General features: G+C 38.5%; 1 protein-coding gene across 1 annotated transcript; it reads right to left on the reverse strand.

Annotated features, from left to right (window-relative positions):
- Window positions 1-1,410: 1,410 nt before the first annotated feature.
- LOC143876228 (putative cytosolic oligopeptidase A) lies at window positions 1,411-24,049 on the reverse strand. Its single transcript, XM_077377949.1, has 17 exons — window positions 23,666-24,049; window positions 22,860-23,027; window positions 19,288-19,411; window positions 17,942-18,018; window positions 15,295-15,438; window positions 14,927-15,157; window positions 14,251-14,341; window positions 13,176-13,297; window positions 9,876-9,983; window positions 9,531-9,776; window positions 9,017-9,162; window positions 4,784-4,901; window positions 3,826-3,985; window positions 3,682-3,713; window positions 2,397-2,462; window positions 1,902-1,973; window positions 1,411-1,657 (listed from the first exon to the last, which is right to left on the reverse strand). The coding sequence occupies exons 1-17, from the start codon at window positions 24,032-24,034 to the stop codon at window positions 1,571-1,573; spliced, it is 2,361 nt and encodes a 786-aa protein (XP_077234064.1). The 5' UTR covers window positions 24,035-24,049; the 3' UTR covers window positions 1,411-1,570.
- Between the last annotated feature and the right edge of the window lie 2,252 nt (window positions 24,050-26,301).

Genomic DNA, 26,301 nt, shown 5'->3' on the forward strand with positions numbered 1-26,301 from the left:
TTGGCGCAACCGTAAGGTTGCTCCATTGTGACCTTATGGTCATGGGTTCGAGTCACGGAAACAGCCTCTCTGCAAAAGCAGGAGTAAGGCTGCATACATCTAGCCCTCCCCAGACCCCGCAATGGCAGGAGCCTCATGCACGGGGCCACCATTTTTTCATCACTATATGGGCGTGCTTGATCCATGCCGGACATCGTCTTCCCTAACAAGAACGGTTATGCTTATTGTCTTCTCATACTTACTTGCGGACCCACTGTACAGATTACACTTGACTGCAGTGAACAATCCGGACCAGTTATCTTGTGAACATCCATGAGATTGTTTAACTTGTATTGGTCCCGTTAGAGGTGTACATGGGCCAGACTTCCATGTCCCAACAGCAACCTTCAAAACTCAATAAACAGTTACTTGTGTCTAGGACCCATTTGCGACACTCTAAAGACCCACAACTTGTCTATGCCCCTACACATTTAGATTCGGATCCTATCAAATTGATATAGGACCCACCTATATCTTGGTCACAATTCATTCGGATCCTGGATCCCTTGGGATCCTTTTTATGAGTAAGTATCCTTTTTATGAGTAAGTTTTAGATCGTACTGTTGGAGTTTGGACCATCCATTGGGTGTGCCAAGTCCTACTTGTGTTATACAACCATTATGGCTTAATGTTAGGGACAGAAAAATGTAAGAATCGCCATCAAAACGTAAAGCAAGAAAATTGCTGATATTTCCCTTTAGACTCTATTTGGTTGCAGGTATTTACCTTGCAGAGTAGTGGTGTAAGTGGCCAACGGGGAAGAGACAGACGTTAGATTTATCTGGATCTTAACTCAATAGCGGTAAGCAGTGTTTGGGTAACCTCTGTTTTTTTTTTATAGTAAACCTCTATTTGGTTGTCAACCACTATTATTTTCCTTTAGACTCTATTTGGTCGTCAACCTCTATAATATGTGAATAAAAGCAGAATCGTACATTTCAGCAATTTTACTAGGTGTGTTTCATCGAATTTATATTCTTGTAATTGAATCTATCAAGCCCATGCTACTTCATTTACAAGAGGGTCAGGTTTACGAATCTTGGGTATATTTTACAAAAAAAAACCCCAACCTGACCCGAGATAGCTTCTCGGGTACGGTAGGGTTCTGAAAAACCCTACCCGACCCGACCCGCCCGACCCAAGTTGCAACCCTACTTTTTACACTACGAAGGGGCGGCCTGAGGAAGAAAAGGGGCAAAGATAACGTTCACCTTTTCCTGATAAGAATTTTTACTTGTCAAAGGCATCCAATTTAACCACAGCATCAAAAGGAAAATTGCTGAATTCTCCCCCTAATCAGATAAAAAAGCATTCATATACACATTTCAGCAATTTTCTTTGTAATGCTCTGTACATGGCAAAGGCAACCCATTTAGCCATAGAATAGAAGATCATTTAAAGGAAAATATCCAAAAACTCCTGCATATATGAACTAAACCAAATTAATTTCAGCAAGGTGCTCTATGTTACATATTATTAAGAGCAAAAGGATGCTCATTGTTTATAACCGCTCTGGTGCAAAAGCTAAATCTCAAGCGGTGGCAGTGACTGATAGTAGGCCATTATGCCGAAGCAGGGCCTCAGGAGAAGGTTCACGTCCACGGAATTGTACAAAAACCTGTTAAAAAGAAAAGAAAAGAGAAAAAAAAAAAATAGTTCGTATATTAAATAATTTAAATCTCATTGACACCAGGAAGCAAATCTACTGAGATTAAGCAGTGCAAAAGCAGCTAAAACTCTTTTTTAAGGACAGTAATTCTGATTGATCCTCAACATCGGAAGTATTGGGTACTAAAAATTTTCAGTTAATATTCCTTCTGAAAGAAAATTTGCAGGGTGGATCTGCTAGTTAATTGTCTAACCTCAAGCGGCGATTTTCCACCTCCAAGAGCAAGAATGGTTTCCCGGAACTTGTGACCAGTTTCTATGACAGCCTGTTCCAACAAGGATTGATCAATCATTCAATCGAAAAACAACGAATAAGATCTACCAATTGCAAGAGAGTGACCAGCCACAAAATCATAAGTGGTTATGGCTTCCTAAGACACTATTCCTTAGGTCCCCTTTTTTTGGGATTTTGAGAACCGATTGTGAGTTCAAAGCTGAGAACCCACAACCAGTTGTCAAAATCTAAAATAATCAGTTTTGAACTCACCAAAACAAACAGGGCCATAGTGAACAGAAATGAAAAAAAAAAAAAATCTACGAAATGCTTGTCATGACCGTATATGACTCAGCAACATGATGAAATAACAGAGGACTTGGCTTTTCTTTTACAGAGGATTTGCTTAAACTTAGTTACAGAACCATAACATATAAGATGGTAACTGTTGAAAAGTTAAACTTAGCAACCATACCTCATGATTGTCCAATCCAGCATCCTCAAATGCTGAGAAAGCATCAGCGGACAACACCTCTGCCCACTGCAAATATAACATGCTTAAATATCAAGAAAGTCACATAAGAACGGAAAAGGAGCAATTTATGCCTGCATTTTCCATCAAACTCACAAGTCACGAGGATTAACTATGCTATGGAGTAATCAAAATATCCCATTTCATTAATCAAGCGGTTTACACATGCAGAATGATCATGATCTCTTTGTCCAATAAATATGAATCATAAGTATCGGTGATCATTCATAGAACCTCCGAGGGGTGCAAGTTTGGCCCTGTGAGCCCGGACCCGCCCTAGCCCACCCTGAGCCCGAACAGAGTCTGGGCAGGATTTTCCAAGCCTGAAGGCGGGCTTGGGTACACTTTTGCAGGAGCGAGCCAGGGTTGATACCTAGGGCCAGGCCGACCCGGCCCAGCCCGACCATGTTTACACTATATGCCATATTTTGATATTTACACCAACCCATCTTGTCTTTTAGTAATTGAAAAACTTATTACATTTTCCAAAATGCTCTTACAAGCAAATTAAAGAAGATATACAGCTTGGTTTGTGCCGTTATAAAAACTTGGCTGCGCTGATAACATTTCCTTTGGGTGAATCGATCTTGGCTATTGAGGTTCACCTCAAATGGATGGCCAAGATCAACTTTTGGGTTAGGGTCAATTAGGGCCAACCCGGCCCGGCCCAATCAGGGCTGGCTGAGCCCGGCAGGGCAGGCTTGGGTCGGGGTTTCTTAGGCCTTGACTCAGGGTCAGAGCGGGCCAGGGCTAAGATAATGGGATCCAAGATTGGCTAGGGTTTTGAAAACCCCAGCCCAACCTGACCCTGTTGCAGCCCTAGAAACTCCTATCATAACGAAAAGTGAATCACAAAGCAAAAATGCTACATATTTACTGTCAAATCATTTTGAATTTAATCTCCGTTGGTGCCAATACTGTGTCAGATATTTTTCCCACAAATATTGTGACAACAATGCTCAGTATCTTAAATTAATCTAAAAACACAAATTAGATGGGACATTTAAAATTTCGCCATACATACATACATACATACATATATATAATATCAGTTTGCTTTCAAGTTTACCATAGAAAAACTCATGTATTATATCCAATTTGCTAAGATAACCATAGGTATCTACTGTTATAAGTAGAATGAAAATTGCAGCTTAGATTTGAAGGGTGATAGAAGCATAAACAACAAAAAGGAGACCAAAAACCAAATGTAATGACTAATAAAAGGTACCTTGTAGCTATAGTATCCCGCTCCATATCCACCTGAGGTACAAAAAACAAAAATAAAACCATAGGGCAATCTTAGCAGCTAGTATAATATAAAAAATGAGAAACGTTCTTATAACAGAAGAATGCGATGAACAAAGTAGCAAACCTGCAAAAATATGGCTGAAACTACATAGGAACCTGTCCTCCAGCAGCGGCGGGATCACTTGTGTTCTTTTACCAACTCTCTGATCAATATCATATAAAGATTCTGATTCACCTGGAACATACTGTGTATGCAGTTCCAGGTCTATACTTGCAAATCGTATCTGCAAAATAATGAGAACGAGACACTTACAATCAACCATGCCATACATTTAAAGAACAGCAGAAAATAATTGTATTTCCTTATGAAAAAAACAAATTACATTAGTGTATAAGCATAGCATCCTGGTAATTGAGTAGCTAAGGTCCGCCATTGGTTGTAAAATTGTGTAAATGTTCCATTGTGTTCTTGTCGCATGTTGGTAAGATCGTCGAGAGATATTTCAGTGTCTGTGTAATATGAAAAATGCTCGATAAAAGCACGGGAGAGTTGTAAAAATGAGATAATAGATTGGCTTGGGATTTGGGAAAACCAAGTGAAGACTAATCTGTTAGGCTTTGAGGGAAGAGTTGCATTAATAAGGCGTCGTTTTGTTGAATACTAACACATTTAAAGAGAGAGATTATGTGAGCACGAGGATTACCCATTCCATTGTAAAGTGTGAATTGAGGGATAGTGAAGTTTGGTTTGGGGGGGGGGGGGTGGGTGGGGGGTGGGGGAGAGAAGGAAAGGAACGGAGGATATGTGGCCGGGATATGCAAGCGAGCAAAGGTCTTCTCCAGAGACTTGGCTAGCTAATTGTTCGGCCACAATGTCTTGTATAGTTTGTTTTAGGTTGTCATGAGGAGGAGTTTGGCTAGGGGGTGAGTATAAGGTTTGGGTTCGAGTTTGAGTTAAGTTTTGAGGAGAATGGGTTGTATATGAAATATCATCTACAGCAGACGCCCAATGCTAAAAAAAAGTAAAGCAAATTCGTGAACTTCATACATGGACGCAATAAAAATCAACACACTCGACTAACCTGACGAAGACTTTGTGTACCAGCACGGAATGTTCTTGCTGCAAGAAGCTTCAGATAAACTTCTTCAGGAAGATTCTCTCCAGTTTCATAGTGTTTTGCAATGCTCATCAGAGTATCCCTGCAGCAGTCAATCAGAAAACCAAATAATTGAGTAAGATGCCAATAATAGGATGCAATTTAAAATATTCATATCTAGAAATAGTAGGCATCAACTCGGGCAAGAAAGACAAGGAAAGCAATAAAGCAACCATCACAATGGGTACTAAAACATGAATAATCTTGGTCAACTCTCTAAAACTACCACTAGCATGCTGATAATAGATCATTCGTTCATGTCTGTTTCAAGATTAATGGTATCTTCTAGAAGATTCCTTTTTCTTTCATATTAAATCGAAGCTTATTCAAGAAGTTCCATAGTATAATAAATTAATGTGAATGATAACCAAATCAAAATATCCATGTGGTGCAACCAAGTTTGAAACACTAGAAACTTGGCCCAAACTTGATGAGCGTCTTAGATTAGTCGATACAAAACTCGGTCAAATATTTGAGCAGCTAGATCAATTTTTTTTAATTTTTAAGAAGAATTAAGAAGAAATTTCAAAAGACAAATGTATTTAAAACATGTATGGAATATGGATACAAGAACTCCCCCGGAGGCCGGAACATTGGTCACTGTTTGAATAACCAGATAATCACAAATATCAAACACAACTCAACTCAACTAAGCCTTTGTCCCAAACTAGTTGGCGTTGGCTAATGAATCCTTTAGAAAATTTTCATGAAAAAGGTGAAAGAATCTACCCGGCTCAAAGTGACTAAGTCTAATCCTGACACTAGTTGGGTTCGTCTACATGGATCATAATCACAAATATCAAAGCTCAACAAAATTCAAAATTTGCAACTCAGGACTTTACATACTTACGGTTGCGATTCCCTTTCCGCAATATAAAATAATAATAATAATAATGGGGCTTTTGGGAGCACATTTTTGGTAGTTGAGTGGAATATTTCCACCCAGTCCATAAACAGGATAACTTTAGCATGGACCCAAAGTTGATCATTCTATCCCAACTTCATGGATGTTTTCTTTTGGTTCACATGTTTTCTTTTGGGCAGAGTAAGGGTTAGTTGATCATTCAACCCTGACTTCATGGATGTTTTCATTTAGCTGACATGTTAAATGACAAAATTGCTTGTTTAAAACCAACATGCTGCAGATGGTTATTTCAAAGGCCCGCCGAATGGAGGCAGTTTAATCAGGAGTCAATGGTTAAGTAGGAAAATGAAATGTTAAAGGCATATTTTAGGATGCTTTTTTTTTAATAATTAGTGAATAGCGTAATATTTTAGGATGTTTTCAGGCATGTTTTAGGATGCCTTGAGATGGAGAATATTAAGATTAGCATCAACAGTATATTGTATATGAATATGACACAGAATGTATGTCGAAATACTTAGAACTTTAGATTCATATCCTCAAAAGAAATTTTTATTATTATCAACTTTTAGTATAAACACATTTTTATTGTCAAATCCCTTTAATGCTTTATATGCTCAAAACATTTTCATTACTTACTTTCCATTCGATCAGGTTGGCAGCCGGCTATAAACTTTGCCACTTCTTATATGAAATGTTTCCTATAGAAAATTCGTTGGGGCGTAACCCTCTTAGCGACGCGCTGCATCGGCGTCCGGATGTAGTGTTAAATGAGCAAGGGTCATTGTACTTTCATGGGCGCATGCGGGGGGTGAGGAGGCTAGTCCAAGGCAGTCACTCCCTTAGTGACGCGCCACATCGGCGCCCGGGAGTGGTGAAAAATGAGCAAGGGTCCTCGCACTTTACTGGACGGGTGCGAGGGGCGAGGAAGCTAGTCCAAGAAAGTAGGATTCGTTTAGCCAATTGGGACATAGGTTCACTAACAGGTAAGCTGAGGGAATTAGTTGATACGATGAGTAGGAGAGTTAATATAGCTTGCCTTGAGGAGACTAAATGGGTCGGAGAAAAGTCTAGCGAAATTGAAAATACGGGTTTCAAGTTATTATATACAGGGAAGGAGAGGAATAAAAATGGTGTAAGGATTATAATTGATAAGAGCCTAAGAAATGAGGTTGTAGATGTTAAAAGGAAGGGTGATAGAATTTTTCTAATTAAATTAATATTAGGTGAAGAGACGATTAATGTTATTAGTGCGTATGCCCCTCATATAGGATTAAATGACTCTGTCAAGAGGCAATTTTGGGAGGATAAAGATGAAGTCATCCAAGCAATACCACATGGAGAGAAGCTATTTAGAGGAGGAGATTTAAACAGGCATGTAGGAAGAACTAGTGGAGGTTTTGATAGGGTTCATGGAGGACTGGGTTTTGGCAATAGGAATGAGCCAGGAGAAGATATTTTGGAGTTTGCAATGGCATATGATTTAATGTTAACAAATACTTTTTTTAAGAAAAGAGATTCACACTTGATAACCTCTAACAGTGGCACCAACTGTAGCCAGATAGATTTTATCCTCACTAGGAGTGATGACAGAGCTGTGTGTAAACATTGTAAAGTCATACCATGGGAGTGTTTAGTCACACAACATAGGTTGGTGGTGTTGGATATATGCATTAAACGTTAAAAGAGAAAAGATAGAGATGTTAGACATCCGAGGACTAGGTGGTGGGATCTCAAAGGGGAAAAACCAAATATGTTTAAGGATAGACTGCTTAAAGAAGGACCTTGAAGTCGGGACGAAGGGACTAATATTATGTAGAATGAAATGTCTAGTTATATCAGGAAAGTGGCGAGAAAGGTGGAGATTCTAGAGGAAGTGGGCTGCCGCCTAAAGATATGTGGTGGTGGAATGAGGAGGTCCAAAAGGCGATTAGGTCTAAAAGGGAGTTTTATAAATGTTTGCATAAGTGTTCTCCTCATTTCTACACTCATAAATGAGGAGAACTTACGGACGGTATCCAGGATGAGGTGCCTTGGTGTATGTTATTTGCAGATGACATAGTATTAATTGACAAAACCAGAGCAGGAGTTAATGCTAAGTTAGAATTATGAAGAACTACTCTGGAATCCAAAGATTTTAGACCGAGTAGGACTAAGACAGGGTATATGGAGTGCAGCTTTAGTAATGTAAGGAGGCGGGGTGAGGATGTAGTAAATATGACTGGATAGGAGGTACCTAAGAGGGATATCTTTCGCTATCTTAGTTCAATCCTACATAAGGAGAGATTGAAGATTATGTTAACCACAGCATAAGAGTAGGTTGGTTGACGTGGAGGCATGCTTCAGGAGTACTGTGCGACCGTAAAATACCTACCAAGTTGGAGGGAAAGTTCTATAAGACAGCTGTGAGGCCAGCCATACGGCTCAGAATGTTGGGCCACCAAGAAGCAGCATGTGCATAAGATGAGTGTAGCAGAGATGCGAATGCTTAGATGGATGTGCGGCCACATAAGGTTAGATAGAATTAGAAATGAAGACATCCGTAAAAAGTTGGGGGTGACACCAATTGAGGAGAAGATGACAAAGCACCGCTTAAGATGGTTTGGGCATATCCAAGCCTTAGGATGCTCCAGTGAGAAGAAGTGACTCGTGCCAAGTTGATGGAGTAAAAAAGAGGTAGGGGCAGACCAAAAACAACTTGGGTAGAAACAGTGAGGAAAGACTTGATGGCTAGGAACATAACAGAGAACATGACCTTGGATAGGAGAGAATGGAAGAAAATTATCCATGTAGACGAACCCAACCAGTGTCAGGATTAGATTTAGTCACTTTGAGCCAGGTAGATTCTTTCACGTTCTTCATGAAAATTTTCTAAAGGATTCATTAGCAGACCCCAACTAGTTCGGGACAAAGGCTTAGTTGAGTTGAGTTGAGTACTTCCCATTCGTGCAAAATGTTCTCAATCTGTAGGTTGAGAAACTGCTCCAAAAATAACATTCTAACAGGCACTTCATTGGTCACAATTTGCACCGCCTCATGCAAATAAAATGAAATATAAACTAAAGCTTACATAACATGTTCGCAACTACGTTTTAACAACTCATACTTCCCATGACCAGCCATGCAAATATTACCATAAACAACATTTACAAATAACAGTTGTGTCAGCTTACAAGATATATTTTATTTCCTAAAAAGATGTTAGAAGAAACAAACAGAGAACCTTGTCATAGAAATAACAGAATTGCTTAAGAAATACGAAATGGGGGAAATTTGTTATCAGAAAAACTTACCTATGATAGCACCAATTTTCCATGAATTGTGAAGGCAGCTCAACAGCATCCCATTCTATTCCCCGGATACCAGAAACAAGACCTTCATCTTGCTTGGTGAGCATATGCTGAAGCGCGTGACCAAACTCGTGAAACACAGTCTCAACCTACATATAGTGATATCAATCGACGGTTTAATTAGTAATACAGACAAAGTCTAGCCAAGATTGTTGGTGCAATTCTTCAAATTCCAAATGACAATTAATTTACATAAATAAGGTGCAGCATAACCTTGAAGCATGCTAATTATAATAATAATCTGCATTTGCATATCAAGATTAATTTGGGTCACTTATTTCTGAAGAATTTTGTTTCGGTAACACTAATCTCCTCATGTTCTAGTTTTGGAGACAAGCATGGCTTAATTCGGACAAATGCATATCAGTATCACTACAGCCTCTCGGAAAGCACTTTGGTGAAGGAGCAAAAAATAATTACCATCAGCACCAAGATGATTTGGGCATGCAACATTTACCTCGCGGAAAGTCATAAGGCTGGGTTTTTCTCCAACGGGGGGCGTTTGATTGCACACCATGTGGGCAACAGGCAACCTAGCAGACGCACCATCACGTGCAAGTGCACGGCTTCGGCCAACAACCTCATCCATCCATGCCCCACCACGTTTCTCGGATGGCCTAGAATAAGGATCAAAATAGAAGTATGCAATTGGATTGCCCAATGAATCTTTGACACAATAAAATCTGACATCATTGTTCCAGACCTGGGCAAAAGTGCAAAGCATAATGTCAGATTGTGAATCATGCCATTACAAGCATTAAAAATGCAGGAAAATGAAAAGATAAATCGCATTGATACTTACTGGAGCTATGCCATCAGCTGGTTCAATGTTGATATCAAAGAGCATCTTTGCAAGGCTAAAAAGACCATCCATAACCTTTGGTAATGAGAAAAATGGACGTAGCTCTTCCTGTGAAATGAAAAGCAAAGGAAAATGACAAAGAAATCATTGCCTGGGAAATCAAATGTCCATACAACTAAATCTTTTTTTTTTGGCTTCAATTAACTGAGCTCATAAGTTCAGCAATAGTTCAGGGTCACTTGAAGCTGAAGTTTTGAAAGTTGTAAAGCCAATGTTTGTGTCACACTACATTAATGCATATGATGTTCCCTCAAATGCATGAGGTCTTGGATTGAGGCACTGGATAATTGAAGCTTTTTTTTATAATTTATAGGTAAGATGGGATTGAACCTCAAACTAGATAATGAAAGCTAGAGGCAAGACTCAACAAAAATTAAATTTGAGGGAACATCATATGCATTTTGAGATTCACTATACTTGGTTTTTGTCCGGTGTTTAAAAACTCGTTGACACGACAAGGAACTCGCCTGAGTTGACAAGGATTTTTCTTGGCCGCATTTTGCGTTGCACCACATCTGCATTCCGCATTTTGCCCTACGGAGTCAATAAAAACTCCTCTGACTCTCCGAGTTATGACCGCGTCAACCGCATTCTTGGCCGCATCCGCGCTGAGTCGACAAGGATTTTTCTTGGCCATGTTCCGCGTCACATCAGCGTTTTTAAACAATGGTTTTGTCATTGATTTTTTTTTTTTTTTTTGAAATGGTAATATATTAAAATAAAAGGGAACCGAGATGGTCCACAGAAAGAATACAAAGAAAGAAAGAAAGAAAGAAAAGAAAAGAAAATTACAGAACTTAGGGTGGCATATAATCAAACCACTCCAAACTTGATCTATTGGCACCCGATTTAGCCAGAATGTCAGCCTCTCCGTTGGCCGATCTTTTGACATGAGCAAAAGAAGCTGAAGATCCCATCAGCCAATCTAAGATCTCCTCAATCATACCTAGGAATCTCCATGGCGGAGGGGCTGACCCCGATATCCATTTCACCCCATTGGATGAGTCTCCTTCGAGAACCACTTTATCCAAGATACTCGACTCCAGGTGCAGAATACCAGAGAAAGCAGCTTTAACTTCCGCCTCATTTGAGTCACATAAACCACACGGGCCCGAATACGCCCAAATCACCAAACCTTCATCATTTCTATGAATACCACCTTGTCCTGCCAATCCGGGGTTCCCAAAACTAGCTTCATCAAAATTGAGCTTGGAGAAGCCAGTCGGAGGAGGAGACCATCTTTGCACAATCTTAGGTCTGACTAAGCCTTCAGAGCATACGAATTGCCAACCCTCCCACAGATCATAAGCAGAAACACCAAAAAATATTGGAGAGCTTCTCGCCCACTGGATGGAAACAACAACAATCCTCTGAAAGACCCCAAAAGCAGATCTCGCCTTACCTTCAAAAACTCTACCATTTCTTTCCTTCCAAATCGACCACCACATGGCCAACAAGTAGATCCTCCAAAGAGCCTTTCCCTTCTTTTTCCAATGCACCAAATCCCAGCATTGTAGTAACCGTAAGGTTGTTTTTGGAAGAACCCAATGGATTCCAAATCTCGACAGCAGCATCCCCCAAATTACCCTAGCAAACTTGCAATGTAGGAACAGATGATCAATGGATTCACCATCCTGTAAACACAAAGGACAGTGATCCACTAACATCATATCACTCTTTCTTAAAAAGTCCATAGTTTGAATTCGCCCCCGACTAACCGACCAACCGAAAAACCCAACCCTTGGGGGGCAAGGAAAAGACCAAATCTTTGTTGCTACACCATCAATCTCTCCAACAACTCTACTCGCATAGCAAGACTAAGAGAGGCACTTTGGAGAAATTTATTATGGGTGGGTGGTGTGTGTGTGTGTGGGGGGGGGGGGGGGGGGGGAGAGATAATATGGTTGGAGTGATTAGAGACGTTGTACATAAAAGTGAAGATTCTGAGGACACCTACAAAATGGCTCAAGAAATTATGACCACGACCTTCCTGCACTAGGTAGAGTAAATTATGGTCAAGTCGTATCCAATCCTACTGGCGATAAAATTTTTCCCAAGCAAAAAATGTTGCACCTCCTTAGAAGATCAACTCTTCAAAGATCATTTCTTAATTCCATTCTTGGTTGAAGGAGGTTTTACAAATGCCATTGATCAAGGATCAAGGTTAAGCCTTGGCCCTTGGAGGTTAGCTGATATTGATATAGAGATTGGTGATATCTGTGGTACTCTTGAGCCTATCCTTGATCACATTCATTGGAGCTCAATTAAGATGTTTAAGTTTAACACTCTTGGTTAAGATGGTATCAAGGATGACTTCTATAATGGCGTGGGTGGGTTTTTTTTTTTTTTTTTTTTTTTTTTTTTGGGTGGGGGGGGGGGGGGGGGGGGGGGGGGTTACCTGTACCTTAGGCTTTTCTGTTTGGTGATAATATTGTGACTTGATAAAAAAAATTTATTGTGACTTGATAAATTTATATACCATTCAAAAAATATATATACTGTGACTTGATGGGGTGGAAGGTTGGGTTCTGATGTATCATCTCTTGTTTTTTTTCTAAAAGATGTGTCATCGCTTTTGCACTGTGTGTTTTGTTCTCATTTATGTTTTTATCCGTACGTTTTGTTTCGGGGTCATCTTACCCACGTTCGAATTTTATATTTTTCGGTAATAAAGTTTAAAACAGGAGTTATGAAAAAAAAAAAAGGATTATGATTGTGCATGCAACCTGCCCAAGGATCAGCAAGAACGAAGGACAAAGATTGGGATCATTAAAAGCAAAACCCCAAAGGCCCTAGCCATGTATTTCCGCAATATGCAGGTTGGTAATCCCTACAGTGGCAAATTAGAGGAAAACAGTGGTGCCAGCACTCAAGGATGTAACACCACCCTCTAAATAACCACAACATTTCCAGATAGGAAAACATCCCAGTCCCTAACAAAAATGGCAATACCGTAATAGGATATGTATGCATGTGAAGACTGGCCATGTGTATGGTGTGTGCGCGAGCGCTTGAGATATGTGTATGCGTGTGTATGCATAATTACGTACATAGATACATATGTATATATACGAGAGAGAGAGAGAGAGAGAGAGAGAGAGAGAGAGTCGACCCAAGTTTTTGGAATAAACAGTTTGAGTCTCACTACCTCAGATATCCTAAACCAAAATACATTATTTGATTACAGAGAGAGAAAGAGAATCTAACTTGTTCAGAGAGAGAGAGAGAGAATCAATTTACCTCATTTATGTCATATTTCGATTCACGAAGCCTCTCACTCCAAAAGCCAATGTCCCAATGGCTCAAATCATTAGCTTCTATAGCACCTTGATCCCTAGAAAAATTCTTTAGGTCTTCCATGTCTACAAACACCAAACGAATTTTCAAACCACTAATATCACTACATCTTTATTAGCTTGACAGTCACAAAGAAAGAAGCTAGATATGAAGTAAGATAAAATCTCAGAATATAAATTATTGAAACATTTATTCACATTTCAGCAGCATTCCTATGAATTTTATGAAGGAACCAATAACAGCAAAGCATAATTTGCATATGGTTAGGCAAACCTTTCACCAATAATTCAGGATAATAAGAGAAACATAATCTTCATCGTGCTTGAATTTAGAACCATAACTGGGAACCATGAGAAATTTTTGCAAAGAATTAAGTGCATTAGATTAACTAACTGCTTAAAGTTAAGCTAAGAGGAGCAAATGGCAAAGTGAAGATAAAAGAGGCAAACTAAATGTGATTAGGTGCACCAAAAAGAGAGTACTAATTTGACCTACCATCATAATGTAATGGCCTACTCTCTTTAATTTATAACAAAAAATCCTTCCTGAACACCATCACTGCATTTTAAAAGTTTGGCAACAACCATTATAAAAGATTGGCACCATGAAAGCATTCATTAGCCATCCTTGAATAACTTTTAACATTTGACCTATTCATAACCACAGAACACCATCACTGCATTTTTCATAATGTGTTGAGAAGGGTCATTTGAAACCATCATGAACAAGACATCCTCCACCAATCCACGCCAATCCAGTAGAACCTTTCTCAGTTAATTGGATATTTTCATGGCTATAATGAGAATATCAGAAGGGACCTCAATGTTTCTTATCATAATATAAGAAACAGTTTTGATTGAATCTAGATACATATCTAATATTGTTCTTATAGTAAAAGAAGAATACACAAAGCAGACCATATGAACTTCCAAACTCAAACCTTAGAGTACTTATTGAGAGAACTGGTGTTGCACAATATAAGATAACCCAAAAATTGACAAAATAAGCAGCATGCTACCTTGGACTGCAGGATCCCAAGAAGCACTCCGAAGCTTTTCCAGAAGTTCTTCCGCTTTATCAACAGTAGCCATTTTCATAGCCATGCTTACCTTGACAAAAGAAAGTTACCCACTATAAGTTTTTGAAAGAGCTGCAAAGAACCGAAGTGTTTTAAAACATGAAGTTGGACAAGAACTCAGCCAAGGTAAAAGGGAATCGACTCCGATGAGTCAATGATTGACGTGGTCAATTTTTTCCTTTTTTTTGAAAGATTCATTAACTCGGGTAAGTCAATATTTTAGTAACCTGGGCTAGTTAATATTTCATTAACTTGGGCAAGTCAAAGGAGTTTGATTGATTTGGTAGGGAAAAACTCAGGCTGGGACAAGAACTAGGCCAAGGTAAAAGCATGGTTTTAAATTTCGGTTTTGGTACCAATTTCGGATGAAATCCCCAAATTTCAGCCGAAATCTGGTAAAAATAATTAATTATTCATTTCGGAAATTTCGGCCGAAATTTGGTAACAATATTATTTAAAAAAAATGAATTTCTCGATCCGGAATTTCAGCATTCAGATTTCACGAAATTTCGGATTTAGGACGAAATTTAAAACTATGGGTAAAAGGGAGTTGACTTGGGCGAGTCAACGATTGACTCAGGGAGTTTTAAAACAGTGCATAATCAGCAAATCATACCTCGGCATAGTTATTGTATCCCAGAAGCTTAGCCTTCTCCAACCTAAGCTTCAGAATTTGATCAATAATTGCTGTATTATCAAGATCTCCACTGGAGGCACGGGTTAGATAAGCACGATAAACTTCTTCACGCAATGATCGGTTCTGTGCATGTTGCATAACAGGGAGATAACTTGGAGCATCCAATGTAATTATCCACGGCCCATTTTCAGCAGTAGCGTTTTCATGTCCCTAATGCCATAACAGGAGACAAATTAACAAATATAGAGAAGCAATAGAATTCAAATGTAGAGAAAAGCATGAAAACATTTCACAATTCAATTAGCAAACAAGTGCAAAATTGCATATCGCATATCAACAAGAGATACCTTGGAAACTGCTGTTTGTGCAGCCAAACCAAGTGCGGTAGCAGGTAGTCCTTCGATTTCCTTCTTATCTGTAATTAATTTTTCAAATTTTTTGGTTGCATCCAAAACATTCTGACCAAATTTTTCTGATAATTTTTCCAGTTCCTGTAGAACAGGTCAGAGTGACACATGAGAAAGAAACAATCCAATAAATAAACAAGAAAAGTGTTGAGGTGATGAAGAAGTCACTAATGAGGGCCATGGTGAGTCCATAATTGTGGTCAAGAAAGCATAGTACACTCCCAAAAAGCATCCCATCATCAAGAACTCTATTTGTTGAATCTGAATAACAAATAAAAAACATTTATTTGTCCTCCAGTAACAGAGGTACAATTCAGCTCTGGGCCAACTTACTATATTGTTTTCTTGTTGATGGATAGGAAAATCTAAGATTACGCTTTTTTCTATTTTACATATCGTCCGGTTATTTATAAACTAATGTTTTAGTTTTCAGATTTTTGGAGTAATTTTAAATTTGTCTACAGATATTACTCTTTTATATACATTTTGACATGCAAAAGACTCATGCTGTCATAGTTACATAAATGTTGTGAATTTACATAATAATGTGTTAGAAGTCCCAAATTTATTCATGACGCACCAGATCTGCCTTCATAAAAGAGTCCCGAGCTTAAGCTTAGATCATTCTATTCAGTCATAAATAAGCATTGAGTGCAGTTGAAGAACAGAGGTAAAAGAGAAATGACAGAGAGAGAGGGAGAGGGAGAGGAGAAACTCAACCGTGGGATTCACAAGCTGAGCCTGCAACTTACAAGAAAAGACCTAAAAAACAGAGTCCGGTAGTAACTGAGAAAAAATAGAGGTAAACAGTCAAAAGATAAAAGAAAAAAATTACAAATCTGGCATTCTGACCCAAAAGAGAAGAAAAATGCTCATTTGTTTGACTTCATTACATGAGCAGTTCATCGCTTAGATTTTTTATGACTGATTTATCAGACTCAAATCTTTTTTTTTCCTCTTTCTTTCGCATATGTGGTATTAGCATTTCAATTATGGAGAAAGTCAAAATGTAACCGAGGAGTAATATTCAGTAACCAAAACCTGTGATTTTCTGCTAGCCGCATGCCAACTCTTTGATATATTTCTTGCTGGAAGCAACCATTACTCACTGTTAAGTGTTAACAAACAGGACCTAATAATTAGATGGGCTCCCTGTGGGGTTGTGTGAAGATCATTCTTAACCACTTCCGAAATGCAAATAGACAGTTAAGAAAAATCAAGTGACCCTCATTCATGTCTTCTGGTCAAATGGTAAGACCATAAGAGTTGTTTCATCAGTTCCATGTTCAAACTATGGCATCTAACAATGAATTTAGCATGTAGGATCCAGGTTCTTCCCAAATGTCTCAGCATTTTTTTATTTTTGCTATATTTTGCACCAAAAATAAAGAAGAAAACACGATACAAGCTTCAGCCATGTCTATTGTGTTCTCTGTCACTGATATTTTGAATTGTAGGTGTACGGTGTTACCATAACATGAACTAAGCGCACTAAAAAAATCAGCATGGAGAGAGCAGAATCCCAAAGACTCCCAACCCCCACCAATTATCTTTATAATTCTCAAGTCTCCTGATACATAATGACTAGGTAAAATCGTTATGCCACAACTAAGATTTTTTTAGTAAGACCCCCAGCTGATGAGATTAGTAGACAGACTAGGAACATAAAGCAAGGAAAAAATAAAGAGAAATTTGGATGACACTTTCCTAGAAGTTAGAAGAGGGAGAACCATTACCAAGTCTAACCTTCTCACATCAAGGAGAATAAACAACCGAATAAGAAAAAACAGACTTATTGATCCCAGATGCATTGCACTTGAGTCATTAATCCATGGAACACATGAAGGAATAATGGTGTGGAAATAATCACTATGCAAGTCTTGGGAGAAAAAACCCACAGTTCGAGTAGCTATGATGTAGAACATTCTTATGCCTTCTGTCCATGCACGAGGACCACATAGAAGGAAAAGAACGAATAAACGAGAAACAATAATGAAAAAGATCAGTAAACGGGATTTCTTTGATGAGATTCAAAACATGATTGGAGGCTTTCATCTTCATGCATATCATGTGAAAAGATCAGCAAACGGGATTGCAGATAAATTAGCCAAAGGAGGAGTCTTTAGAGAGGGTTTAGAACAGTTTGACTATCTTCCCCCTTGAAATTCCGGTTTCTTGATATCTGTACAGTTTATGTTTATGTTTATTTTTGTTGTTATCTTGTACTCCCTTCGGGACTTCCTAGGTCTCGTTTCTTAATATATTATCTATTTGCTCTTGCAAAAAATAAAACGATATATCATCAATCCAGAGAACTTTGTGCCTAATATAGTGCTAAAAAGGAATGCACTACTACAATCCCTTTTAAATTATTTTGCTTGTGCAATCAACCTATCCGTTTCTATTTCCATTTGTGGCATCGCTTTAGGAATCTTGTTAACAAAGCATACACCCATTTACAGTGACATGTCAATAACACCATAAATAGCCAACAGCAAGGTTACTTTTAAGTCATAATTCACATTCAATTGCTGAAGTCATCAACTTAAGACGTGAAAATGGCAGATGAGCATTCACTGAAGCATACCTGTTCAATTTTATTGAATTCCTCTCTTTTATCATCTTCGAGGGAAACACCATTAAGAACTGCTTCCTTTATCTGAGCTGCATAAACACAAGACTGACTTATGAGATGAAGTAAAAAGGCTAAAGGCTAAAGGCTAAATGCATGTACGTTTTAAATATATGCAGGTAACAAGGTATGGCAGAATGTGTGCTCTATTGTGTAATGTCTCCTAGAGAAAAGTTGGCCCTCGAAAGCATTGAAGAGCCCATTATCTTCGGAAAAATGCCAAGACAACCACATAGCAGAAGCAAACTAGGTATAGCAATCAAATCCTAATGGCATCAAAGAAAGAACTTTCATATCCATCGAGACACCGGACACTAAAGCATAATTTTGCTTAACAATTGAGAGGAAGGCAACCCTGCATTGACTGGCTCTATTGTTAAGGAGTATACGAGGTGATTTCTTAACACTAGCTAGATAATGGAATAAAAGCTACTGTTGAATAATGAACAGAAGTGAGAGAACATGACTAGGTGGTCATCTACTGCAGATAAATGCATCACATATATGTTGCATGTCTTCACAAAAAATATGGACCACACACAATTACTCCCCGTTAGAAGTTTCATGGTTATCAGTTACCGCGTCGAAGAGCCACCTAAAGCAAGAGGGATCTTAAGCATTATCGCTCCAAAACATTACAAATTGTGTAGAATACATAGCTAGGCATAACTTTAAAATGCAAAACGTAACGAAAAATAGCTCTTTAAAGTCTAAACTCAATTTTTTAACAAAAAGTAAATATTAATAAAAATGTCATAACCAACAACATTGAAATATAATACTTCTCACACTACCAGATATAGTGAACTTCTTAAAATAATTGAAGATCAACCAAACCACCGAACAAAGGAACAATCAAGATTTTAAATTTCGGTTTCAGTGTCGGTTTCAGCCACATTTCGGTTTCAGGCCAAAATTTCGGCCAAAAACATGTAAAAATATGATTATCATTTCATTTATTTTTTTAATTTCGACCGAAATGTCTAAATTTTCAGTGTCAATTTCGGTGGAAATTATAACATTTCGGTGTACATTTTTAAAATTTCGGTGACAATTTTGTAAAAAAGTCCAAAAATGAAATTTTGGACATTTCGGCGAAAATTCGGAATTTCGGTAAAATTTCGGCGAAATCTTGTAAAGAAACTACTTCTTGTAATTTTGTTTCGGTTTATGCCGAAACCGAAATATTTCGGCTGAAACGAGCCGAAATTTAGAACCATGGGCACAATCAGTTTTATGACTTCAATAATAATTTTTGGACTCACTATGCGTTTACGAGATAAAAAATACATGATAATTACCTTCCACTATGCGTTTACGAGCATCACTCAGTGTTTGCCAACATGAAGATTCTTGAATTGCCCTAAACGCATTGTACACAGGTTTGCTTTGTCCCAGTCTAAGCTGAAATTTAACCTTCTCTGGCTGTAAAACAAAACTAAACAATTTTAATCACCAGAAAGGGAAAGGAGAAAATCCATTCTACCCATAAGGAAAAATTAGGCTAACTTTATCAGCCAGGAGACATGACTATTTTCATATGAATGTTCTGCCTCAAAAGTATCTTTTTTTTTTAATAATAACAAAAAGCTTTAATGAATGAAAAAAATACAACTGACAAGGAATGAGTTTACCCTGGAAAGGCAGCGCAAAGAGAGCAGAAAAAAATCGCACACCCAATATTAATGTTCTGCCTCAAAAGTATCCTTTTTAATAATAACAAAAAGCTTTATTGAATGAAAAAAATACAACTGACAAGGATTGAGCTTACGCCAGAAAGGCAGAGCAAAGAGAACAGAAAAAAATCGCACACCCAAAGTCCACAACATTAAAGAACACTGATACACGAGGAAAAAAATAATAATTAAAAACAGTAAGTGCAACAAGACAGTGGGAAGCTATTGTTAAATACATAGCTCAGTCCCACCAAATCATTCTCCATGATTGTTGGCGCTTCCTCCAATTCATTTTTTGAATAAATAAAGGCCAAAAAAACTAAAAAAGGAAGCCCATTTCCACTTCATTAGAATTTTTCATGCCTACTGCGCCAGAGTAAGCCTTCACTCCTTACTATTACTAAATACCACACTAATCCCAGTTACCTAGTGAAATTCCATCAAATGTTAGCTAGATGGGCCAATTGGAATTTGGAGAAGGTTTCCATCTAGCTAGTCATACCCAATTTTGAGGAACCCAAGAAATGTCTTCCCAATCCTCTATCACCCACAGATAAAGGGGTTCTTATTTGATGTATGTGCATATGTTTTCCAACGAAAAATAAGAGCAGGCAAAAGTACAAGTGAGGGGCAGTGCCACTAGTCCAATGATCCAAGCCATTACGTTAGCCTTGATATAGATGGCCACGTATCAAAATTCACTCCCGTTGAATGATTTTAACCCTCCAATTTAAATGGATGGAGAAAAAAAAAAGAAGCAACGGTGTGAATTCATGGCAATATATTGGGAGGGTTAGATTCATCCCATGGTAGTGGACTTCGATGGAATGCACATCCATAGCAAGGCCTAATATATAGATGTTCGGATCATTGAACAAGTGGGATCCAACTGTACTGATTGCCCACTAATGTGCCTCCTTGGAAAAATATTTCATCCATCGTATAACAACCCCTGATAAAGTGGTAGTCACCAAAATTCCTTCCTAACAGACGCCTAAGAGATAATTGAGAACTTAGTATCTCTAATTAATTTGCATCATTCCATATTGAGGTAACACAATTATCTCATTTATCTCACTAAATGCCCGACAAAACCACACATTGTCACTATCCTGAAAGGCACAACAAACACACCAAAAAATAACTCAACGGTCATGGCTGGGAGTACCATTTCATCGCCAAAACAATCTAGCACTGGCACAATGGGATCTGAAGATAGAAAAAAAATGGATTTGCTGATAACACTTCTGATATTGAAATAAAGCATTTTACATCAATCGCCACATTGAGAGCATGTTATTTCAACTGCATCCAAAAATTAAGTTGTAATTGCGTGGCAGCAGATTTTCATGTTCAGATCCCCCACATTAGAAATAGTTATCTCCAAATGAACAGAAACTATGCAAGAAATACGAAAAGGAAACAGATTTCATGTTTGAATATCCATCATTAACTCAACCACTAAATACTTGATTGACTGATCAGATGCTATTATATAAAATAACAACCAAATTAGCACTCACACAGAACTCCTGAGGCAAACTTCCACTTCAACCAACCTGCTCTTATTCTATGGTTAACATCCTCTTCAATCTCTCCTTCCTTATGTAGAATTGAACCAAGATAGTGAAAGATTTTCCATGTCAACGAAGAACAAATCAAAACAATATATAGTATTTTTCTGATCAATTTGGGGCTCAACTTGGTGCTCGGCTGAGCCCCTTATGAAGGTATTCCCGGAGTTGTTTGTTGTTACTGCTTCAAAGGAAGCTATGGTTAGTGATTGTTTTGTTCGAGTGGAGGGAGGGGTGATTTGGATGCCAGCTTTCAGAAAGGAATTTCTTTGATAGAGAATTGGAAGCTTTAGCTCGTTTTATTGAATTGCTTGAATCTTGTTACATCAAACTGTCTGGGTCGGATAAAAGGATTTGGAGTTGGGACCCATCTGGCTTCTTTTCCGTTAAATCTTTTTATTCCCATCTTGTTCCGTGTGGTGCGCCCTCTATCTTCGCCAAGGTGTGGAAGTTTCCTTGTCCTCCTAGGGTATGCCTTTTTGGGTGGGCGGCGTGTAGGGATAGGATCCAAACAATTAACTTTCTTCGGAAGAGGGGTATGTTTTTGGTGGATCATTGCTCCCTATGTTTGGAAGATGGAGAATCGGCTTGCCATCTCTTTATCCACTGCAAAGTTGCTAGAGAAGTATGGGGTACATTTTGGGGAGATTTGGGATCTGTTCTGTTAGGTGTTTCCTTTCTCTATTTTGGATGTCTTTTTGTGTTGGGAGTCCGTGCCATGGAAGAAAAAGGGTAAGATGTTGTGGACGATTTGCCTCCTTGCTACAATGTGGGTCCTTTGGAAGGAGCGAAATGCAAGGATTTTTTAGGGGTCCAATAGATCGCCTTACCGGTTATACATAAATATCATTGCTCTTACCATTTCTTGGGCGAAATGCTTGCCTCCGTTCCACTTTGTCTCTTCTTATGACTTATGGGAGGGTTGGAAGGTGGTGTGTTTTAGTGGAGTATACCGATCACAGGTGGTTCAAGAGTGGGAAGCTCCACCCATTGGATGGATGAAACTTAATTTTGATGGTTCGAGCTTGGGCAATCCTGGACCGGCGGGTATTGGTGGTATCTGTAGGGATTCCAGAGGGGCTACCTTGTGGGCTTATTCGGGGCCGTTGGGAGTGTGTGATTCAAATGAGGCGGAAGTCAGAGCGGTACATCAGGGTATTAAAAGAATTGCAAGAGACCATATTGACACTACTATAGTGGAGGGGGATTCATTAAATGTGGTTAGGTGGCTCCGTGGAACCGCGACTCCGCCTTGGAGATTTTGGTCATTTTTTGACGAAAACTGTGATCTTGTAGAGGGCTCATCCATTGTTTTCAACCATGTTCGCAGATCTACAAATTGTGAGGCCGATTCTTTGGCTAGATCCGGGGTTGAGAGATTAGAGTTGGAGAGCTTTGATTTTTTTCCTCCCTGAGGTTATTGTATTTTTATTTTCTTTATTTCCTTGTAATCCTTTGGGAGACTTTCTCGGTCTTCCCTGTTTTAATATAGTTGACTTACCATTTCAAAAAAAAAATCTGATCAATCACACACATGCTTATTCTACCAAGTTTCCTCATTTTCTCTATATCCTCCAAAATTGCATATCTTAAACCATAGTAGCAAGAAAAAAACAAAAATACCTGAACTTCCTCAATGGTGGAACGAAGTTCGGGAGAATCCTTCACGGCTTTCAGATGGTTTACCATTCCCCAAGACACGGAAAGACGATCAACAATCTTCTCCAACGGCTCAACAAGCTTCGGCCACGTCGGCTCCACCGTCCTCTCCAATTCAATCAAATCACTTTCCTGCCACACCAATCCATCCATTAATCCAACATTCCTCAATCTTAAAATAAAAAAAAAATAAAAAAATACAACCTGATCGAGAAAATATCATGTCACACCACTCCATCCACTAATCCAACATTCCACAATCTTAAAATAAAAAAAATAAAAAAATACAACCTGATCGAGAAAATATCATGTCACACCACTCCATCCACTAATCCAACATTCCACAATCTTAAAATAAAAAAAATAAAAAAATACAACCTGATCGAGAAAATATCATGTCACACCACTCCATCCACTAATCCAACATTCCACAATCTTAAAATCTAAATCTAAATAATAATAAAAAAAAGAATCTGATCAAGAAAAGATCATGTCACCCCACTCCATCCATTAATCCAACATTCAGCAATCTCATAATCAAAATCTGAAAAATAAAAAAAAGAATCCGATCGAGAAAAGAACATGTCACACCACTCCATCCAACTAATCCAACACTTCTCAGTCTTAAAATCAAAATCCACATAAAAACAACAAAATCTGAACAAATAAAAGAACATGTCACACCACTCCATCCATCAATCCAAATTTCTCAATCTTAAAATCAAAGTCTACACAAAAAACAATAGAATCAGATCGAGAAAAGATCATACGAGTTTCATCAACAGAGCTCGGATCCCCGGCCGTACGTGGTTCGGGTCGAGGACATCGAAGGGCGGGAAAACGAAATCCTGAAGAAGAGGATTTTCTTCGAGATCTTCAGGGTTAGGGTTTTGGGAAGCCATTAAAGGAGGGGAAGAGCAGAAGGAGGAAGCAAGAGAGGTGGATCTGTAGGGTTTTTGAAGGCAGAAAGAGAAAGAAGATGACCAGAGGGGACAGGGATGGGTTTTTGGGTGATGTTTGGGATAAAAAGAGGGACGAGAGCGAAAGAGAGGAAGAGAACGAGTGACGGATATGGAGGCTGCTATGAGCATATTGGTTATAAGAAGAGCCCCGAGATACGCTCGTCTTGATAGAAGCATACCGTAAGAGTGAGAGAATAAGAGATAAGGAAATGTTAAATCAGCTCTACTGTATGTTACTGAGGGCACTCCTCACTTTATTAAAAGTACGGTACGGCCCTCACCGTAGGATCATCCAAACCGTCCATTAGATAGGCCACAGCCTAAATAGGGTGTGCCCCAATAGGATCAATTACTGTTACATGCTGGAGAGTTGAAAAAATGACGAGAAAATATTGAGTTTTGAAAAAACACCAAGAAATGCTATTTTATTAAAAAAAGACTTTTTAGGACGAAAATACCCCTCAACTTACTTTTATCTTTCTCTTCTTGGTTTTACCTTTTACTCTTTTACTTGCAGGTTTTACTCCGACGCATTTGTGTGAAACGACCTCATTTTCCGGCGATAGAAGCCTTCTTCTCCGGCGAAACATCGTCATTTCTCCGGCATATGCCCATTTGTCTTGAGAGGGTAGAAAGAGTTCTCTAGAGATGCCGCTTTCTCATTTTCTTTTTCCTCCTTCAAATATCCAAAATCTCATTATCTTTGTAAGTCTTTAGGGTTTATAATCTTCTCATTCATATAGACATTTGGCACTTTCTTTTATTAGGTTTCTCATGCTGAGGTCCTTTTGCTTTTACAAAAGGAAATTAATATCAGTGTATTTGTGGCTTTCGATTATGTGGGTTTGGGGAGAAACCCACCTCTTATACTGTTTGGCCAAAAAATAGGTTACTTGAAGCTAAAAAAATGTAACTCGGATCCAAAATCGATAGCTGAAAGCCAGAAAATCGATAGGTTATTTGAAGGCAGAAATGATAGTTGAAACCCAAAAAATACTGATTGAAGCAAAAAAAAAGTTACTCAAAGCCAAAAATGATAGTCGAAGCCAAAAAAAATTATAGTGAAAGGCAAAAAAAAATTTCCTTAAGCCAAAAAACTAGTCGATGCCAAAAAACAAATTACTCAAAGGCAAAAAACGTTACTTGAAGCAAATAAAAAGTTAGTTGAAGCCAAAAAAAGAAGTCAAAGATTAAAAAAATTTAGTCGAAGCCAAAAGGTGTTAGTCAAAGCGGAAAAAGAAGTTTGTCGAAGCCCAAAACGTGATAGTCGAAGCCAACAAAAAAGTTCCAAATGTTACTGGAATTCAAAAGTTTTAGTCGCAGCAAAAAACATGTTAGTCGAAGCAAAAAACCAGTTATTCGAAGCCTAAAAAAATTTAACCGAAGTGAAAAACACAACGGCGAATGTTACAGGAAACACATTTTTCACTTCGACCAAGTGATTTTTGGCTTCGACCAAGTAAATTTTGGCTTCGAATATCCTGTTTTCGCTTCGAGTACCTGTTTTTGCATTGAAAAAAAGAGGGGGAGATCTCGAAACCCTTTTTGAGAAAGATTTGACTAGGCAGAAGGCTGATGGGTCCAATTTTGTGCATTTCAAGTAAAAAAAACATTTCAATACCCTAAAAAATGAGAGAGAGAGAGAGATGATGTTAGATGGAGTTTTGAAAAAAGAAATAGAAATATAGAGAGAGAGAGGGAGAATGAGATTTCAGGCTTACCATGTTACGTATTGCCGGAGAAAAGAGTAGGTTTCGCCGGAGAAGAAGGCTTCTATCGCCGGAAAATAAGGCTGTTTCACACAAATGCGTCGGAGTAAAACCTGCAAGTAAAAGAGTAAAAGGTAAAACCAAGAAGAGAGATAAAAGTAAGTTGAGGGGTATTTTCGTCCTAAAAAGTCCTTTTTTAATAAAGTAGCATTTCTTAGTGTTTTTTCAAAACTCAACATTTTCTCGTCATTTTTTCAACTGTCCAGCATGCAACAGTAATTGATCCTTATAAGAAGAGCGTCGAGATACGCTCGTCTTGATAGAAGCATACCGTAAGAGTGAGAGAATAAGAGATAAGGAAATGTTAAATCAGCTCTACTGTATGTTACTGAGGGCACTCCTCACTTTATTAAAAGTACGGTACGGCCCTCACCGTAGGATCATCCAAACCGTCCATTAGATAGGCCACAGCCTAAATAGGGTGTGCCCCGAAAATCATGATCCTCCGGCGAGGGCCATACCGTACTGTTAATAAAGTGAGGAGTGCCCTCATCAAAATACAGTAGTTTTGATAACATTTCCTTAAGGGCCCGTTTGGATGCCGAGAAGATTTAGATTTGGATTTCTCACATTTGCAGCCCTTTTTGCATTGTAATTTGGATCGGATCAAATACTTGGATGACAGTGAAAAAAAAAATCAGATTTCTAAATTGGTTGTGGAAATAAGAAATTGAA

Source organism: Tasmannia lanceolata, unplaced genomic scaffold, assembly GCF_043159265.1.
Source record: "Tasmannia lanceolata isolate RefF3 unplaced genomic scaffold, GAP_Taslan_0.1 ptg000004l, whole genome shotgun sequence".
Lineage (NCBI taxonomy): Eukaryota > Viridiplantae > Streptophyta > Magnoliopsida > Canellales > Winteraceae > Tasmannia > Tasmannia lanceolata.

Excerpts from the sequence above, each read along its gene's own strand:
- LOC143876228 (XM_077377949.1), bottom strand. The coding sequence starts at position 24,034 with ATGCTTCTATCAAGACGAGCGTATCTCGGGGCTCTTCTTATAACCAAT. Across the intron at positions 14,342-14,926 it reads GATACAATAACTATGCCGAG|GTAAGCATGGCTATGAAAAT; the intron begins GTATGATTTGCT and ends TCTTTTGTCAAG. Across the intron at positions 2,463-3,681 it reads CGGGATACTATAGCTACAAG|TGGGCAGAGGTGTTGTCCGC; the intron begins GTACCTTTTATT and ends TTATATTTGCAG.